Source organism: Salvelinus alpinus, chromosome 7 (genome assembly GCF_045679555.1).
Source record: "Salvelinus alpinus chromosome 7, SLU_Salpinus.1, whole genome shotgun sequence".
NCBI classification, from domain to species: Eukaryota; Metazoa; Chordata; class Actinopteri; order Salmoniformes; family Salmonidae; genus Salvelinus; species Salvelinus alpinus.
Genome location: NC_092092.1, coordinates 27,368,453 through 27,385,634, shown reverse-complemented (window position 1 = coordinate 27,385,634; position 17,182 = coordinate 27,368,453). Strand labels below are relative to the sequence as shown.

Below are 17,182 nucleotides of genomic sequence, written 5' to 3'. Positions count from 1 at the left end.
CAATGCTTCCCACATGTGTATCAGTTGGCTGGATGTCCTTTGGGTGGTGGACCATTCTTGATACACACGGGAAACTGTTGAGCGGGAAAAACCCAGCAGCGTTGCAGTTTTTGACACATTCAAACCGGTACTCCTGGCACCTATTACCATACCCCATTCAAAGGCTCTTACATATTTTGTCTTGCCAGTTCACCCTCTGAATGGCACACATACACAATTCATGGCTCAAGGCTTAAAATTCCTCCCATTCATCTACACTGATTGAAGTGGATTTAATAAGTGCCATCAATAAGGGATCATAGCTTTCACCTGGATAGTCTGTCATGGAAAGAGGTGTTCATAATGTCATGGAAGAAACATGTAGTTACTTTATACACCATTAATTACATGGCAAATACAAATATTACATAGCAACTGCATAGTTATGACAATAATTATGCAGTTACTACACCTACCATGGATTAACAACTACACCAGTAAATGCATAAGTTATTTACCGTATCCAGTGGTCCTCCCAGAGTTGGTACTCCGGTAAGATGGCAGGAGAGGCGTTGCTCCTCTCGTGTTCCTTCCTGGCTTTTTCCATGGCCTTCTCATAGCTTTCCTGGGCCTGTTGAAGGTAAAATAGTAAATAGTCAGTACTACCCAGCTGTGACCAACTCAGTGGCCTTGTGGATTGAGTGTCCGCCCTGAGATTGGAAGTTCGATCCCCGGCCGAGTCATACCAAATACTGTAAAAATGGGACCTGGTGCATCTCTGCCTTGACTCGGCAGTAAGGAGATAGATTGGGGGCAAGGCCTTGCGATAGACTAGCGCCCTGTCCAGGGGGTGTTGTAAATCAAGCTGCCTCATGCTACAGAAACAGGAGATAGGCCTTTTCTCCCATGAGCTGTTCCATCTCGCACAAGCCAAGGCTCGTGCAAGGCTACCTACCCAGCTGTAGGCTTTGTAGTCGAAATTGTACAATGTTTTCAACATTATAAAATTTGCCAGTGCATCAATCAACAAGACCTCACCTGTTCGAAGAAGCCATGCTGCTCGTAGGCAATAGCCGTGGAGGTCTCTGGGAACTTGCAGCGTTTCTGCCACAGCCCCGCCCACATGTCCTCCTCCTGCAGTAGAGAGTACAGCTCTGCCAGGGAGTCCAGGATCTCCTATAGGACCACACAGAGTTGGGATCAGGGGTGTACATCGTCCCTTTCAAAGACTATTCCATACACATCTAGATACATGGGACCCGATAAAGGAACTATATATTTTTTAGTTTGAAACGATTCGGATTGATAAGAGGAACAAATCGATGCGATTCGATACAATTAGATTCAATGCACTAACAGTTATTGCATGAAGACATTAATTTTCCAGTCTAAAAGGAAATCTACTGCTCATGGAGCTGGGCCCCTCTGAGCAGGATCAGTCAGAGCTGTGTGAAGTCAAATGGATTTATCATATGCACAGGATACTCGCTGTACATAGTACAATGAAATGCTTACTCGCAGGTTCACCTCTCGATATGCAACAACAATAATAGAAAAAAAGAGGTAACAAAAATAGAAGCTTGATGGAATAAAAATAGAATTGAAAGTTGAGCATTAGTATAAAGACGAGCAAGTGTCTGTTATGACTGTGTTGGGTATGGGAATGGTTGACAGTTTCTACTATCATGATATAAAATGACAGAGGTACGTCTAACCCTAATCTTCAAGTTAAACCGACATGGTTTTCATAACATAAAGCTACAAAAATGTAAATACATGTTCTTGAAGAGAATGTGCACATTTCAAGTCAATTTTGTTCCTCCCCCACTAAAATGGTGGGTAAATATCATCAATCTAATGTTATTTCCAGTATAATGTCACTGCAGGTTTAAATCAATCTAAAGAAACAATGTTACTGTAGGTATAATTTCCAGTCAATCACGTGCATCGTTATGCCACAAAGATCACCGCAGGTAAAGTTCAGATTGGAACGTTGACATGGTTAAAGGGGGATACTGTTGAAATGAAATTTTAAACCGCCTAAATTGTAGCAATTTGATTAAAACAACACATTCTACCCATAAAATTTACTTGATTTGATTTTTTTTTTTTTTTTTAAGTAGTCCTGATCGTGTCAGTTTCCCTATAAGCTTCAACGATATACCGAAAGCTGTGCTTTCTAGTATGTACAACTAGAGTTTACTGGACAGTGGGCACCGGTGGGTTGTCTTCCAACTAATAAAGCCTATGATTGACTATTGCACAAGTCATCTTACAAGCATTTCAATGGTGAAAGGTTAGTGAACCAGTTCACGCTACATTTGAATCGGTTTGGAGTTTTGTGGACCGAAGCACTTGCATCTTAAACATTTGAACTGGATTCCAATTCGTATCAATGAATCGTTACATCTCTAGTTAGGATGCAGTGCCTGTCAAGCAGCCATACCCATTTAATGAATGGACAGTAAGTACAAAGGCAATGTCTGAAGAAAAGTTACCAAGCTAACCATGTACTCATCTAATAGAACTGAAAGTGAACAAGATGACGTCTGTAAACCCGTACCTGTTGTGGTGGAGTGATGCTCTCCTGTTCGTAGAACTCGTTGGTGCTCTGTTTGGGCTTGCTGTGAAGGCTGAGGCCCTTCTCAAAGGCCTGCTGTTCCAGCATCAGAGTGGAGCGCAGCCACAGATTGTGAGTCTTCCCCAGGTACTTCAACACACAGGGCCTGATGGGGATAGGGGGCACACACTGGGACATTGCCTCCACGAAGCAGTTGAGGGCACTGGGCTGGCAATCCCTCTGAGCCTGGTGGCTCCCACTGCACAGGAAAGGACTCATCTCACCTGACAGGGCCTGGGAGGGAGGTGACGTGGGAGGATGGTTGGGGAGAGGAAAGGAGGGGAAGGAGAGTCAAGGGTAAGAGGACAGACAGAATGTGTTTCTATAGCCAAAAGCATGCAATATTATGCACAACTGAAAACAAGCTAGAACTAATTGGACGTCACCATACTAGCTACCACAGAATAATCATCTAAGAGACAGCCTCAGCAAAAATAATCACTATTTAAATGCTTTGAAAAGATTTTTCCTCCAGTCAGTACCCTAAAACCACATGAAGATATTTAGAACCAGATAATCATCAGCCTAAATATGCATCCTATTTAAGTCTTTATCCATGTCCGTCTGTGAGTGACAAACATCATTAAGACGTCTAGTTCTATTTCCAACGCGTCTCAGAAAGTTAATAGCTCAAATCACTTCAAATCAGGAGCCCTTAAATGAGCCTCTTAATACTGGAGGCATCTGGTTCATTAAACTCAGTATGTTTTTCTTCTTACATATTCTGCATAAATGAATGGTTCCTCATTAAGAGGAAATTGCATGTTTTAAGGAAGAAATGGCAGAGCCAAGGTCAGGCTGACTGTCTGCTAACCAACGTCACGGAGCTGAGGTGTGTCAGAGTGTCTGTGTGTCTCAGAGTGTGGTGCTGACCAGCCAGGTCAGACCAGAGCCTGTGACCCGTGTCGGCCCTGTCCAGGTAAATAATGATGACAGACAATGAGTCACGCCATAGCCTTTGACCTCTATCACGGCATGACAACCAGGGTTTTGACCTGTAAACTTGCACAGAAGGTATAAATAGCTCATATCAACATTGCAGATAGAAACACCATGAATAGACATTGGAAAATAATTACTATTACAATAGTTCATCTATTTCTATGGAGCGGACATGAATTCTTCCACCTAAACGTTGCAGAATGTTGCCCCCTTTTGAACATGCCCCAATCCAGTTGTGAGCACATTGAATTTACTGTCCATTGTAGCCTAGCCATCTAGTGCCAACCTTATGACCTGGAAGTACAAGACATGTTAATGCACATTGACCTGGCAGTACTTACGTGTTGCTGTCGGTCAGAGAGGATCTTCCACAGTCGAGGGAACAGCTGTACCCAGGTCTTCTCAGCCAAGGGGGTGGAGATGTGACACAGCTGGACCAGGGCGTTCAGCAGCGCCCCCGTCTGACACAGACACAATGACAACACAGGTCAGCATCAGACAAAATGACAATAAGGGGTTAACATCTCGCTCTTACAAAACAGCCCTACAAGAATCATTCAGCAAAAAACCCACATTAACAGTTGTGCAGGAAATACCACAGGATTTTGTGGCTACTTTCCTGTGGAACAACCTACAAGATAAAGGTTCAGGGGTCAACTTATCACCTTCCAAATCTTGTTCCTTAAGGTTCATCCATATAATCGATCAAATGTAGAATATGTGCTCAAAGCCAAAGTCTTTTTTGCTAAAAGCGTTGAACTTGACAGTGAGGGCGGGGAGAATGGTTTTAACTAACAGGGCAAGGGTTGGTGTCATAACTCACCTTGACCTCTCTAAGGGAATCGAGGAACTTGTCGTGGCGGTTGGTGAGCATGTGCAGCTGGTTGCCTGTGTCTTTCTCTGCCTGCTCCTTGTTCTTGGGGATGGCTGTCTGGTCCCCTGGGGCTAGCTCTATGTCGATCTCCACATCCTGGAGGAAAGAGAGGGGGGAGGGAGAGGAAAGGACAGGGGGAGAGAGTAGAAGAAGATTGAAGAAAGGAAGAACAGAAGAGATGGGGCATGCATTTAGTCATTTGTTGTAATATATGCAAAAGCACTTAGTCTTTCCCCTTGGAGAGATGATCATAATGAGATGGGGGAGGAAAGGTAAACAGAAAATATTGACTGTTATATAAATACTGCTATGAATACTGCATCAAATCTGTGGAGGAAACAGTTTGCTGCAGCAGGAAATACAGGTCAACAAAGAGGGAGAACTAGAGATGTTATTCCTCCCCAATAACAAACACACGATGGGATAATGGGTCTTTGTGTGTGTGTCAACACGTCTCTTAGTGAGTGTGTCCGTGTGACCCTCGGACTCCTGTTGCGCGGCATCCTCACCTCCTCCTTGGTCTCGCTGTTCTCCCTCTCTCTGGGCTCTTGCTTGATGTGGGTTGCCATGGCGAAGGCGGCACGGTCGTGGCTGTCAGCCAGATTGATGACGTTGGTGATGGATGGGAGCATGGAGCCCTGGCAGCTGGTCCCGATGATGCTGTTACGCTCACACACCGCCAGTAGCAGCTAACAGAGAGAAAGTGACACAGAAAAAAAGATCACAGAAATTCAGGTTAACAGTTTCTAGGGGGTCTGAAGCATTATGGAGACACTTCACAAAAAAGGCAGTCTGTAGAGACATTATGGACAAGCTACATCACATACCAGTGTATACAATAATTATTTGTGCTAAAACAGGCAGGACATAGTTAGATTTCAAAGCTCAAATCAGAAAACTCTTCAAAGGACTTAGTCCTAACTGGAGTATTCAGAAACATGGAGAGCTTGGGACTATAAGGTTCTACCTGTAAAAAGATAAATGGAGATCATTGGCTTTAAAGTTGCGAACCGTCATTGGTTTCAATTTTTATCTTGTGTTCTTTTGAACTTAACATGAATTGGGGGTATTTAGAGTACACTGAAAACATAGAGAACAAGGCTGTCAACTACATTGATTAAAATGCAGGTAACCATATAGTCATAAGCGCTCAAATGTCTCAACTGACATCAAAACAGTCATGACTCGACCCCTCGTCCCAGTACATCTCCTTACCTCTATGCATTGTTTGATCCAGAAGTGGCTGCTCATGGCCTCCCAGTTCTGAGAGCAGCAGATGTAGAGTAGCCTCTCGTAGACACGTCTCTTCATGGAGAGGTCAAACACCTCAAAGAACTTAGCCCTGATCAGAGGCTGGGCGCAACGCAGCCCCGACAGAAAGGCCGGCTCCAACTTCGACGTGATGTCACTTCCTGAGAGACTCTCGTCCCTGATTGGACAAAGAGGGTTGAAATGCATCTATGTAACCATTCTTTATATCTAATTGAAAATGGTTTACGACTGCAATTTATTTATCTTATACAGTTATTAATGCTAATGCATTTCAGAGCAAGCTCCTTAATAACAATTAAGATACAAAAGGAGCTAAAAGTATCATGGCAATGAGTGAAGAATCAATGAAGGTCATTGAAGTGAAACAGTGTAGGATGCAGACAGTTACTTTAACTTAATGTTTAAAAACGGATCACCTTTTCTTTAATGATAATCCTAGCGGAATAGTAAAACGGTTAACATCCCACATTAAATGCTCTGTAATAAGCTATACAATCATTTCTAGATCATTCCACAGCCCTGGTGAATGGGCCTCTAGAGTATTTAAAAGAGAGGAAGAGTAATGTCTCAGCAGTGAGTGTATTATACTGAAGCTACTAAACCATCTACTTATTCAGAGACGTTGTCGTGGAGCAGATGCTATGTGGACGGTGATGAGTCAATCATAGTTTTACAGCTTGTTCAAAGTTACGTGACTTACAGAGCAGATCGTCTGTGGACAGGCAGAATGGGAAAAGGGATGGGGCAGTCTTTAGGACTGGAGGAGAGGAACGGGGGAGTGGTATTTGTGGTTAGAGGGCCAGCCAGGATGAATAGCAGTGGGCTGAGGAGTCAGTCGCCTTTCGCTTGGCTGCCTCACCCCTCTGCCACCCTCCCATCTCTCCCTCACACCATGTGTCCTGTCACTGGAAGACCCTCAAATCCAACCCCCATCATTCTGTCTACCCTATCCCCAACCTCTGTCTTTGTCTCTTGATAGATGGAGTGGTGTGGTGGCATACTCCCGCGCTCTCTCCAACCCACTCCCATCCCTCCTGCTCAATGGATGAATGGTTTGTGGCGGTGACCTGGCATACTCCTCTCTGTACCCGACTCCCTCCCGCCTTTCAACGCCCATCCCCCCCAATCGATGGGTGAAATAGCGTAGCGGCGCCGAGTATGTTTGCCGTGCATACTCATCCAGGTGATTAATGGGGGTAATTACCTGTAAACGTAATTAACGAGGTCCAGAAATTGGGCGTTTAACTCAAGGTCATCAGGGAAACGCTTCTCTATATAGGTCATCATCTTCACCAGCAGAATGGACTTCTCACGAAGATTGGGCATCTGTGGATGGAGAGAGGGATGGAGGGAGCGAGAGAGAGAGCAGATTGATTCAGTTCATTTATCTTTAGTGCATCTGAAGGGGGGAGTGTGTAGTACCTTTGGTCCTCGCTCCCCCCTCATTGTCTCTGCTGGACTCAGAGCAAAGACACCTGGGTAGATTTGTGTTTCCTGGTTCCCAGATTGCTTTGCTGGCTAGTTGTTCTTACACAGTTCATTAGCAGTGCATGTCCTGGGTTTTCACAGTGTGTGCTAAACGGGCAACGTGATGAAAAATGGTCCTCTCACCTGGTTTGCTGCCATGGGGGAGTTGTTCTTAACCCACTCCTCCACGATCTTGACGATGGCGCGGAGGATTTTGGCATCAGGCGACTTCTCGATGAGCGACGTGAGGATGACTTGGATGAAGTTCTTCCTCATCTCAATGGACATGACGGACAGACGACTCTTCACCAGGTCCAGAGACAGCATCACTAGTTCGCTAGTCACTGTGGGGAGAGGTTAGAGGTCATGACGGACAGACGCGTCTTCACCAGGTCCTGAGACAGCATCACTAGTTCGCTAGTCACTGTAGGGAGAGGTTAGAGGTCATGACATAGAATGTCAATTCACTTAACTGCATTCACTACAAAGTGAGTGTAAAAGAGTGTGTTTGTGTTCTTTGACAGTGAACATACAGGTCATTAGAGATCCATTTAAAAGCCTGATAACATCTCACTATCATTACCGGTCTTAGGAAGAGCAGGGATAGAGGTGCTTGGCTTGTGCTCATTGGCTTTGACCAACAGTAAATGCAGTCTCACTGCAGCAGCACCCAGTGGCCACACGAACACTGCAAGACTGAACTTACAGAAAACACTAAACAGGAGGACCATCTAACCTTTGGAGAAACGGTGCAAGGTAAAAAGGCTGTTTGTCTCAGCCAGAGGCATCTCACTGCATCTACAACCCAGGAGGGGAATCAGAGCCGTGGTAGATTCCCAGTGAGACCTCTATCAGCCCAGTCGATCTGCCAGACCTTCTAGCCATTCACACTGATACATGGGCTTCTGTATGGGCCAAACAGACCCGAGATAGGGGCACTTCTGAGCTCTGGGTCCTGAGGTGTTTCTGGAGGTGTCCGGAACACAGACACATTGTGATTTGACTGCTACACCCTCTCATCTGTGTCACACATAAGGAATTCCAACTGTTTCCAGGGGGTGCTAAGGTCAGCCAGCTGAAATGTCACCCCTGTTTGATGAAGGCTAACTAAGGAAGACTGTATTATAGAACTGGGAGAGCAATAATGGCTGATGACTGGAGGAAATGGAGCAGAGAGCCAGGCAGTGTAAGAAGTAACCTGATGCCATCCCACCTGGGCTGCTGGCGCTGGGTAACATGTCTACTGGGAGACCTGGGACTAGTGGGCCTGAGTATGTGGTAAAAGGTGTATGTGTGTGTGTTAAGACTCCAGAGTGCAACCATTTAGTCGCATTTTAAGTACCTTTGACTTGGCTGTGCGAGTTAATGTTGAGTTAATGTCATTCAAAACTCCCTATTTTTCAAAACCATGATTTGGTCAAACAGAGTTATCCTGATTCCTACAATGAACGTGTCTGATCTGCCCCTGTACCTGTTTCGCTGGCGGCTGCTGTGATGAGCGAGCCACTCTCACTCCCTCTCCCTCCTGTGCGCTCTAGAGGGAGAGAAAAATGTGTTCTGATTGCGCAACATTTCAAACTGTAAAATTGTTTTGAAAGCACAATGTTTGTTGGATAGAGGATCCCAGCTTGCTCTAGGTATAACATGTACTTCTCAATATTGAGTGATTGGCACCGTTTTAAAACTAAAGTTTCTTTATGGCTCTAAGATACAGAGCGCACGCTCGAGTGCATACTGCAGTGTTTTGTGAGTCAGTGCATACTGGTAGGCCTACATAAGTCACTGGGTAGGCTACGTTTTGTTGTTGGGACAAATCATTTACTGTTACATTAAATCAATTACACGGCTAACTAGTAGCCATATTATATTTATTTAGTAATCTAGCAAATGTTTTTTTAATTTCCACTTCCTTAAGAGGTGAATAAGTCCCAAATGAATTAGCCGACAGCAGGCATCATCAACTAGATTCAGCCGCAGGACAACTTTTTCTGGAGAGGATGGTCTGAGGACCGGAATATATACTTTGTAGACTGAAAGTTGACAGCAAGAAGTCAAAACATATTTGGCTAAAACATAATTTCTAACCTGCTTACATTTGTATAGATCACATATGAAGTGCCTTCAGAAAGTATTCACACCCCTTGACTTTTTCCACATGTTGTAGTGTTAGTGTTACAGACAGGGGTTGGAACCGGTTCAGCAAAGATAACCAAAAACAGAAGTTATTTTAAAAGCATGGGAACCAGTTAACATTATTTTGTGTTCATGACTTTTTTTTTTCTAAGTACAAAAACACAAGACAAGTTCATATTTAAATCTAGCTCCTAAATGTAGTCAGCATTATGTGTAATGTAACATAGTCATGGTCAAGCTCTGGTCAAACTCTAAGCAAACTCTTTGAAGTTTAAAAACATTAAAAGTTCCTCCATAAAAGCAACTCCTCTGTTGGTATAACTCTGTGGGCCTAACACAGATAATGCATGTCATAGCAAGATGCCCAGCGCTTCATGCCCAGCGTTCTCCTCACCCGCAAAATTTCAGTCGTATGTCCAACCCTACACTAGACTTGTCCGCCCAACTCATGTACATAGCAGCTTGCTAAGGAGTGGGCAAGCTCTATCCAGTGGTGAAGTAATATCAGAGGTTTAAAAAGGAACAAAACATTATTATTTTTTACCGGTTCCGAAGTTTGTTTTGCTGGTCGGAACGGGGGGAAAAAATGCTTGCCTTCAGAACGAAAATTGGAAAATAATTTTGGTTCCAACTCCTAGTTAGAGTGAATTTAAAATTGATTAAATTGTCACTGGGCTACACACACAATACCCGTAATGTCAAAGTGGAATTATGGTTATTTTTTTATGAATTAAAAATGAAAAGCGGAAAGGTCCTCAGTCAATAAGTATTCAATCCCTTTGTCATTGGAAGCCTAAATAAGTTCAGGAGTAAAAATGTGCTTAACAAGTCACATAATAAGTTGCATGGACTCACTATGTGCAATAGTGTTTAACATGATTTTTTCATTACTTCCTCATCTCTGTACCCGACACAATCAATTATCTGTAAGGTCCCTCAGTTGAGCAGTGACTTTCAAACACAGATTCAACCACAAAGACCAGGGAGGTTTACCAATGTCTCGCAAAGAAGGGCACCTATTGGTAAAAGGGTAAAAATAAAAAAGCAGATATTGAATATCCCTTTGAGCATGGTGATGTTATTTATTACACTGTGGATGGTGTATTCATACACCCGGTCACTACAAAGACACAGGTGTCCTTAACTCAGTTGCCGGAGAGGAAAGAAACCACTCAGGGATTTCACCACGAGGCCAATGATGACTAAAACAGTTACAGAGTTTAATGGCTGTGAAAGGAGAAAACGGAGGATAGATCAACAACATTTTAGTTACTCCACAATACTAACCTAATTGACAGAGTGAAGGTGGAAGCCTGTACAGAACAAATATTTTGCATCCAGTTTGCAATAAGGCCCTCAAGTAAAACTACAAAAAAAAAAAAAGTGGCAAAGAAATTAAGTTTATGTCCTGAATACAAAGCGTTATGTTTGGGACAAATCCAACAACACGTCACTGAGTACCACTCTTCCTATTTTCAAGCATGGTGTTGCCTGCATCATGTTATGTGTATGCTTGTCATCAACAAGGACTAGGGAGTTTATGATAAAAGTTTATGATAAATAGAGCTAAGCACAGGCAAAATCCTAGAGGAAAACCTGGTTCAGTCTGCTTTCCACCAGACAAATTCACCTTTCAGCAGAACAATAACCACAAACACATGGCCAAATATACACTGAAGTTGCTTACCAAGACGACATTGAATGTTCCAGAGTAGCTTAGTTACAGTTTTGACTTAAATCAACTTGAAAATCTATGGCAAGACTTGAAAATGGCTGTCTAGCAATTCAGGTGTGCAAAGCTCTGAGACTTACCCAGAAAGACTCAACAGTAATGGCTGCCAAAGATGATTCTAACATTTATTGACTCAGGGGGTTGAATACTTATCTAATCAATGATAGTGTTTTTAAGCCATATTTTTCTTTACGAATGTTATAATTTTTCTTCCACTTTTACATTACGGAGTACTTTGTGGAAATTGCTGACAAGTTTTTACAATTAAATCAATTTAAAAAAAAAAATCCTTCATTTTAACAAAATGTGTAAAAAGTCAAGGGGTGTGAATACTTTCTGAACGCACTGTATCTCTATTATGTGTGGGAATCCTGTAAAACAGACTTCCAAAATTAAAACCATTTGGAGCTGATTTGCTGGTGTTGAGTATTTTATGTCCAAATATAAATAAAACATTTTTTTATTTTTTTTATAATTTAAATTATCTGCAGGCCACCAGTTGGCCTACTGCATGTGATATTAGTGGACTAAAAAGATGTATGCAAATGAATCTATTGAACAAAATTTTAAAAAATCACTTCTATTTTGACAGTAAAATAAACTCAGTGTACAAAACATTAGGAACACCTTCCTAATATTGAGTTGCACACCCCCTTTTTGCCCTGAGAACAGCCTGAATTCATCGGGGCATGGACTCTACAAGGCGTTGAAAGCGTTCCACAGGGATCCCGGCCCATGTTGACTCCAATGCTTCCCACAGTTGTGTCAAGTTGGCTGGATGTCCTTTGGGTGGTGGACCATTAGTGATACACACAGGAAACTGCTGAGCATGATAAGTCGATCTGCAACGCTGCTTGGTTTTCAAACCGGTGCGCATGGCACCTACTACCATACTCCATTCAAAGGCGCTTAAATCTTTGGTCTTGCCCACTCATCCTCTGAATGGCACACATACACAATCCATGTCTCAAGCCTTAAAAATCCTTCTTTAACCCGTCTCCTCCCCTTCATCTACGGTACACTGATTTAAGCGGATTTAACATGAGACACCAATAAGGTATCATACCTTTCACCTGGATTCACCTGGTTAGTCTGTCATGGAAAGAGCAAGTGTTCCTAATGTTTTGTACACTCAGTGTATAGCAACAATAGCCTAATTGTCAACCAAAAATCAATGAAAATCACTGCTTTAAGTTGGACATGTTAGATGAAAAAGAAAAATTGCACCGTGAATAATTTCTGAGAGGATTACGGGGGGAAAAATCTATTGCGTGACACTGCGGCAAAATTTAGGTGCGACCAAATGATGGGCTGGTGCCACCAACTGAAAATGTAAGTAGCTCCAGTGCAACCAGGGGGAAAGTTAGTCTGGAGCCCTGTGTGTTAGCGTCTCTGAATGCGAGTGAGTCTGTGTGTATTCCCAACCTGTGCTGGCCTCGGTGGGCCCGGGGGTGGCCTGCTGGGGACTGAGGTGTTCTCGGACCATCTTTTGCAGCGAGCGCATGAACACAGAGATGAGCCTGTCAATGTAGCTGGAGTTGTAACTACAAGCCGACTTCAGAATCATCAACGTACCTGGGAGAAAGAGAAAAACACATCTGAGACAATGCCACTGTCTCCCACACACACTAAAGACGTTTGGAGGAAATCAAACCAAATTACAGAAAAAGCATCGGTCTCCTTTAGAGGGGAGACGAATGTTAAAATGTCACCGTCGGCGAGACATGCAGCATACCAGCAGTGTGTGTGTGTGTGTAACTCAACCCCTCAAGGAGAGGACAGGGTATGAAAGCAGTTATTGACTACTTTTGCCATTTCGGGAAACGGTATCAAATAGCGTTACCTTTAGAGTGTTCTCCAATAGCCATCTCACTTTGTGCCACTTAAATAAATAATGCCACCTCCATGTAAATTGAGACTTTATTCTCATGCATGAAAAATAAGCTTTTCAGAAAAACTTCTGACATCTGATTAAACCTGATATTAGAAGTAGTGAAAGAGAAAAATCTGGCTTTACCTCCACAGACTGACTGACCTGTGCTGCACCGTTCATTTACCCAAACGAGCTGTTAACCCACCCAGCATAGACCACTGCTTTAGATTTAAACGACACACCTGCTCCTCTAATTACTGGATAGAGAGATGGTGTGTGCAGGCGCGCCTGAGAGAGCGGGAGCATGAATGATTGAGTGAATGAGTGCAAGGGAGAATAAGAGACTGACAGAGAAAGTAAAAGAGTGTCTTGGTTCTGGTAGGTGTCTTACCAAACAGCTGTGTTGGGTTAGCACTACTGGTGGCCTTCTCATAGTTGGTGAGGCCCTCGTAGATTACTTTCCCCACCGCTGCATACAGACACTCCAACTCCTCATACTTAGACGCCACAGTTGACGTGCCTAGGAGAGGAACAGAAAAAGGCAACATATTTGATTATAGTAGAATGAAGTTTGGCTTATCGACTCAAAACGCAATTTCCCAAATAGGCGTGTCTGCAGCTGATTCCTTTTGGGTCAACGGAGTCACAGGAAAACTCCTAAAAGTATGTCACAGCAGACACCAGTCTGGGATCTACTAATACAGCTGGGACTCACTGGGCTCAGTGGGGAATACGCTCATCAGTCTGGATAGCAGAGAGTGGACGGCCCGCAGGACTTTGGTGTTGCCGCAGGTCATGCAGGCAGCAATGCCCCTCTGGAGGGGCTTGAAGTGGGTTAGGATGGCTGGGGACTGGAGTACCGTCAGCAGGAAGCACAGGATCTCCAGGCCAGTACAGATGTTAGAGAAGTTAGCCTGGGCTGGTTGCTCCTGGAGGATGGAAGAGAGGGAGAGAGAAATAGAATGTGAGTGCAGGGTAATACATCAATCCTTTTGGAGTGCTGTCAATTTCACTCTATCTAGTAGAGAGGGAGGAGAGAAGAGAGATCGAAAGATGATTTGGAGCAGACCATTTGGTCTAATGTGTAATAATGAACAAGGTGACTCGGTTGATAAGGCTCTGGTCTAAGTTAAAAGGTATTGATTCAGCGCTGCAGGAACAGAATAAGGCCTAGTCTCTTGTGTGTCAGATAGAGGTGTGTGTGTGTGATGCCCTCTCTCACTGTCCCTTTAATGACTGACATGGCAGTACAATGAGATGAGAAAAGGCAATCTGATTTACAGCTTTGTTCATTGGTCTGGATAAGACTGCTGGACATTTACTGTTCAGTCCCACCCCCCAGGTAAGGTTGGGGCTCGGTTTGAGGGGGGCTGCAGTGACCCACAGAGAGAAAAACAATCATTGTCAGACATTTGGGGTTGCTCTCAGATAACCTTGTCTTAGGAAGCTTATGAATAGGGAGGAGGAGTGGAGGATGGGACACAGTCAAGTCAGTCCGGGTGGATTTACTTTAGTTATCTCTCCTACACTGAGTGAGGCTGCTGCTTCAAATAATGACTAAATAATGACAGGGAAGTGATAAGGGACAAAGGATTTCAAATAGGAAGACAAACTTAGGAGCTGAGGAAAACAACTGACTGAAGGCCAAATCCCAGGAGGAAACTTGGCAAGAACATACTTCAGTTACTCACTCATTGAAAACAGCTCTACATGGTGGATTTGAGCTGATGCATGTATGATGTGAGTATTACAATTCATTTCTGGGAGGCATGATAAAGCAATTTTGACCGGAAGAGAAGTAAAACCTCAATGTGAAACCAAAATCAACAACTAGAAAGCTAGAAGTGGAGATTTCTGTGAAGCCTTACCACAGTCATGAGGAGTTTGTCAAACCACTGTAGTTTGAGCTCAGCTCTGGGCCACATGTCAGGGCGGAGGGCAGTCTTCATCAGGCTTACACAGCGACGGGACAGGAGTTCACCTGGAGACCCCGCCACGTTGGCACTGTCATTGACCTGGAGGACACATCATAATCATCATGGTACAGGTTTTTCCATTTATGTTTAGAGGTTAGACGGATTGGTGTCACCTCGTTAGTCAGTATAAGTTACACCTGTGCTGGTTGCCATCTTGTTAATGGGAAGGTGTTTGACCTGTGCTGGCCCAGGTGCTAATTCAGAGCGACTGGCCCAGTGCTCCAGTTGTCTAGAGAGATGTGAACGGTCAACACCTTTAGTTGTCTCTCCCTGTTTGATTTCTAGAAAGACAATCCTTTATCTGATCTTCCCTGTCTACATCATTTTGCTCCTCCTTTTGGTTTGTTTGGTGTAGGTTTTTCCTTTGTTTGGCTCTTAGTGCACGCTCATTGTGGGTGTCTGTCAGATCCCGGTTGTTGTTGCTAATCAACTTTCAGTGGACACTCCCATGAGTGTATTTCAGAACCCTCCTAAAACCCCACTTTGTTTGTTTGTTCATCAGTGACTTTGTTAGTTCCACTTCTGTTTGAGCAACCTTGTTTTTCTTGGGGAAAGTAACAATCATCATTATCGTCTTCCATTGAAAATAGACAGAGGTTAATTAAGGGTCCTCGGGTCTTGTGAAACAAAATGGAGAAAAATCAGCAGCTGTTTCAGTGTCAGACAATTGTAATATAAGTCAAATGAAGCACATTCAGAGACTGCTACACATGGCAATTATGTACAATGGTGCCCAGAGGAGGTGGTGACATTCTTTCCCAGTTCTATTTCAGGTAAAGCCCACAGATCCAGAACCAAGGACATGTCCCTCTGCAAGTCCAGGGGTGAACATCTGCTGCTACTACCAAGGCCTGCTGACTGTGACGCAGTGACTGGGGGGGGGTACCTGGGGCACTGTGTGAGCAAGGTGATCGTGACAAAGGTGTTACCTGGCAGGCGATGCGGATGAGGAAGTTGACCACGGTGTCTGTGTGTTGTTTCTCCACTGGCTTGGTGAGGAGAGTCTCTGTTGCCGGCATGGATGTACTGCGGCCAAACACCTACACACACACACGGGACAGGGTGAGGCCAGACACACATGCATATTCCACCTAGCCAATCAGAAGGCATGGTGGAGCTGTTACCTAGACCCATCAGGATTTCCTGACCATGTGACTGGAGAATATAATCTGTTCCCTCCTGATACATACACTTGTGCTGGGCGGTGTTACCGCGGCGACAGCTCCAGTGGCGGTACGGAACCTCTTGACGTCCTGTCCGGCAGCAGAGTCCATGGAGAGGCCTCTCTTCACCCCCCCAGTACCGCCTGCACTGGTCCCCTCACCACTACCACCTGGGTCGGCCCCCTCCGCCTCCGGCTAGGAAAAGTGAATCAAATATCAAAATCTACTTTCTACAGTTGTAAAAGGAAGAGTATCGTAGGAGAAACAATTAACGTGTTCTTTCCTCAAATAATGACCCTATTAAATGTGTCTGCACGCGTACCAGTGCGTCTTTGATCCTCTGTAGTTCCCACTTGATGACAACCTCAGCCAGGTCCACAGCCAGCTTCCTCTGTTCAATAGTCACACTGGGGGTGAAGCCCAGACGCTGCATGGCACTGATCATGTGCTGCACCAGGTGGTGACGCACCGGGTAGTACACCTGCAGACGGGGAGGGAGGGGGGATGCGTGGTTAGACACCACATGGGAGAAAACAGTGGGACAGGGGAAATACCTTGTGTGTGTGTTCATCTAAGCTACACAGGTATGCTTGGGACTCTAGATAACATCGATTTAAACTCTGTGACAAAGCCCACACACTTATTAGGACTATACTTAGCCAGAGCACACACTCAAACCCCAAAGGGTCAAGCGCAGAGACACACAGACACAAACGCTCTGAAGAGGGTGCCTCTATGACACTCCTATTGGGAGTGCTGTCAGCATTTTCAGAGATGATTAGAGCTGTTCAGATAAAGTGATTATCTCTGATGGGTGACAGGGACTTCTCAACCCCAAACAGAAAGCACAGCTAAGCCCTGTCTACATGCATACACACTGCACAGAGAGTGAGATGAGCTTCCTGTCCGAGTGCAGTCTACACTGTCAGAGATCATCAGATGGAGACGCATGCACACTACTCTACGCACACGTCCATCGTGACAGACTCATCTCTCCAGGGTAATGATGATGAGATGAGTGGTCTCGTCAGAGAGCAGTGTGTCAAAGTGCCACAGATCAATCTAGAATGAACTTGACCAGGCGTCAGTCTACAGTTCTGAACAGCTGGCTAGGATCATAATGATGAAGGGTGTAGGAAGCACAAGGGGGG

At 44.3% G+C, this 17,182-nt stretch overlaps 1 protein-coding gene across 7 annotated transcripts in view; it reads right to left on the bottom strand.

Annotated features, from left to right (window-relative positions):
- trrap (transformation/transcription domain-associated protein) overlaps nt 1-17,182 on the bottom strand; it is a 77,817-nt gene that overhangs the window by 32,068 nt on the left and 28,567 nt on the right. For 4 of the 7 annotated variants that reach the window (XM_071409675.1, XM_071409678.1, XM_071409677.1 and 1 more), the window contains 17 exons: nt 16,354-16,512; nt 16,059-16,226; nt 15,798-15,908; nt 14,761-14,907; nt 13,608-13,821; nt 13,284-13,412; nt 12,445-12,594; nt 8,626-8,688; nt 7,299-7,498; nt 6,892-7,013; nt 5,631-5,844; nt 4,925-5,104; nt 4,365-4,511; nt 3,883-4,002; nt 2,543-2,833; nt 1,018-1,155; nt 498-610 (listed from right to left, as the gene is read on the bottom strand). In XM_071409675.1, coding sequence (XP_071265776.1) covers nt 498-610; nt 1,018-1,155; nt 2,543-2,833; nt 3,883-4,002; nt 4,365-4,511; nt 4,925-5,104; nt 5,631-5,844; nt 6,892-7,013; nt 7,299-7,498; nt 8,626-8,688; nt 12,445-12,594; nt 13,284-13,412; nt 13,608-13,821; nt 14,761-14,907; nt 15,798-15,908; nt 16,059-16,226; nt 16,354-16,512 — 2,666 coding nt within the window. The remainder of the gene's footprint in view (nt 1-497; nt 611-1,017; nt 1,156-2,542; nt 2,834-3,882; nt 4,003-4,364; nt 4,512-4,924; nt 5,105-5,630; nt 5,845-6,891; nt 7,014-7,298; nt 7,499-8,625; nt 8,689-12,444; nt 12,595-13,283; nt 13,413-13,607; nt 13,822-14,760; nt 14,908-15,797; nt 15,909-16,058; nt 16,227-16,353; nt 16,513-17,182) is intronic. The other 3 variants (XM_071409679.1, XM_071409681.1, XM_071409680.1) reach the window with 1 other exon arrangement.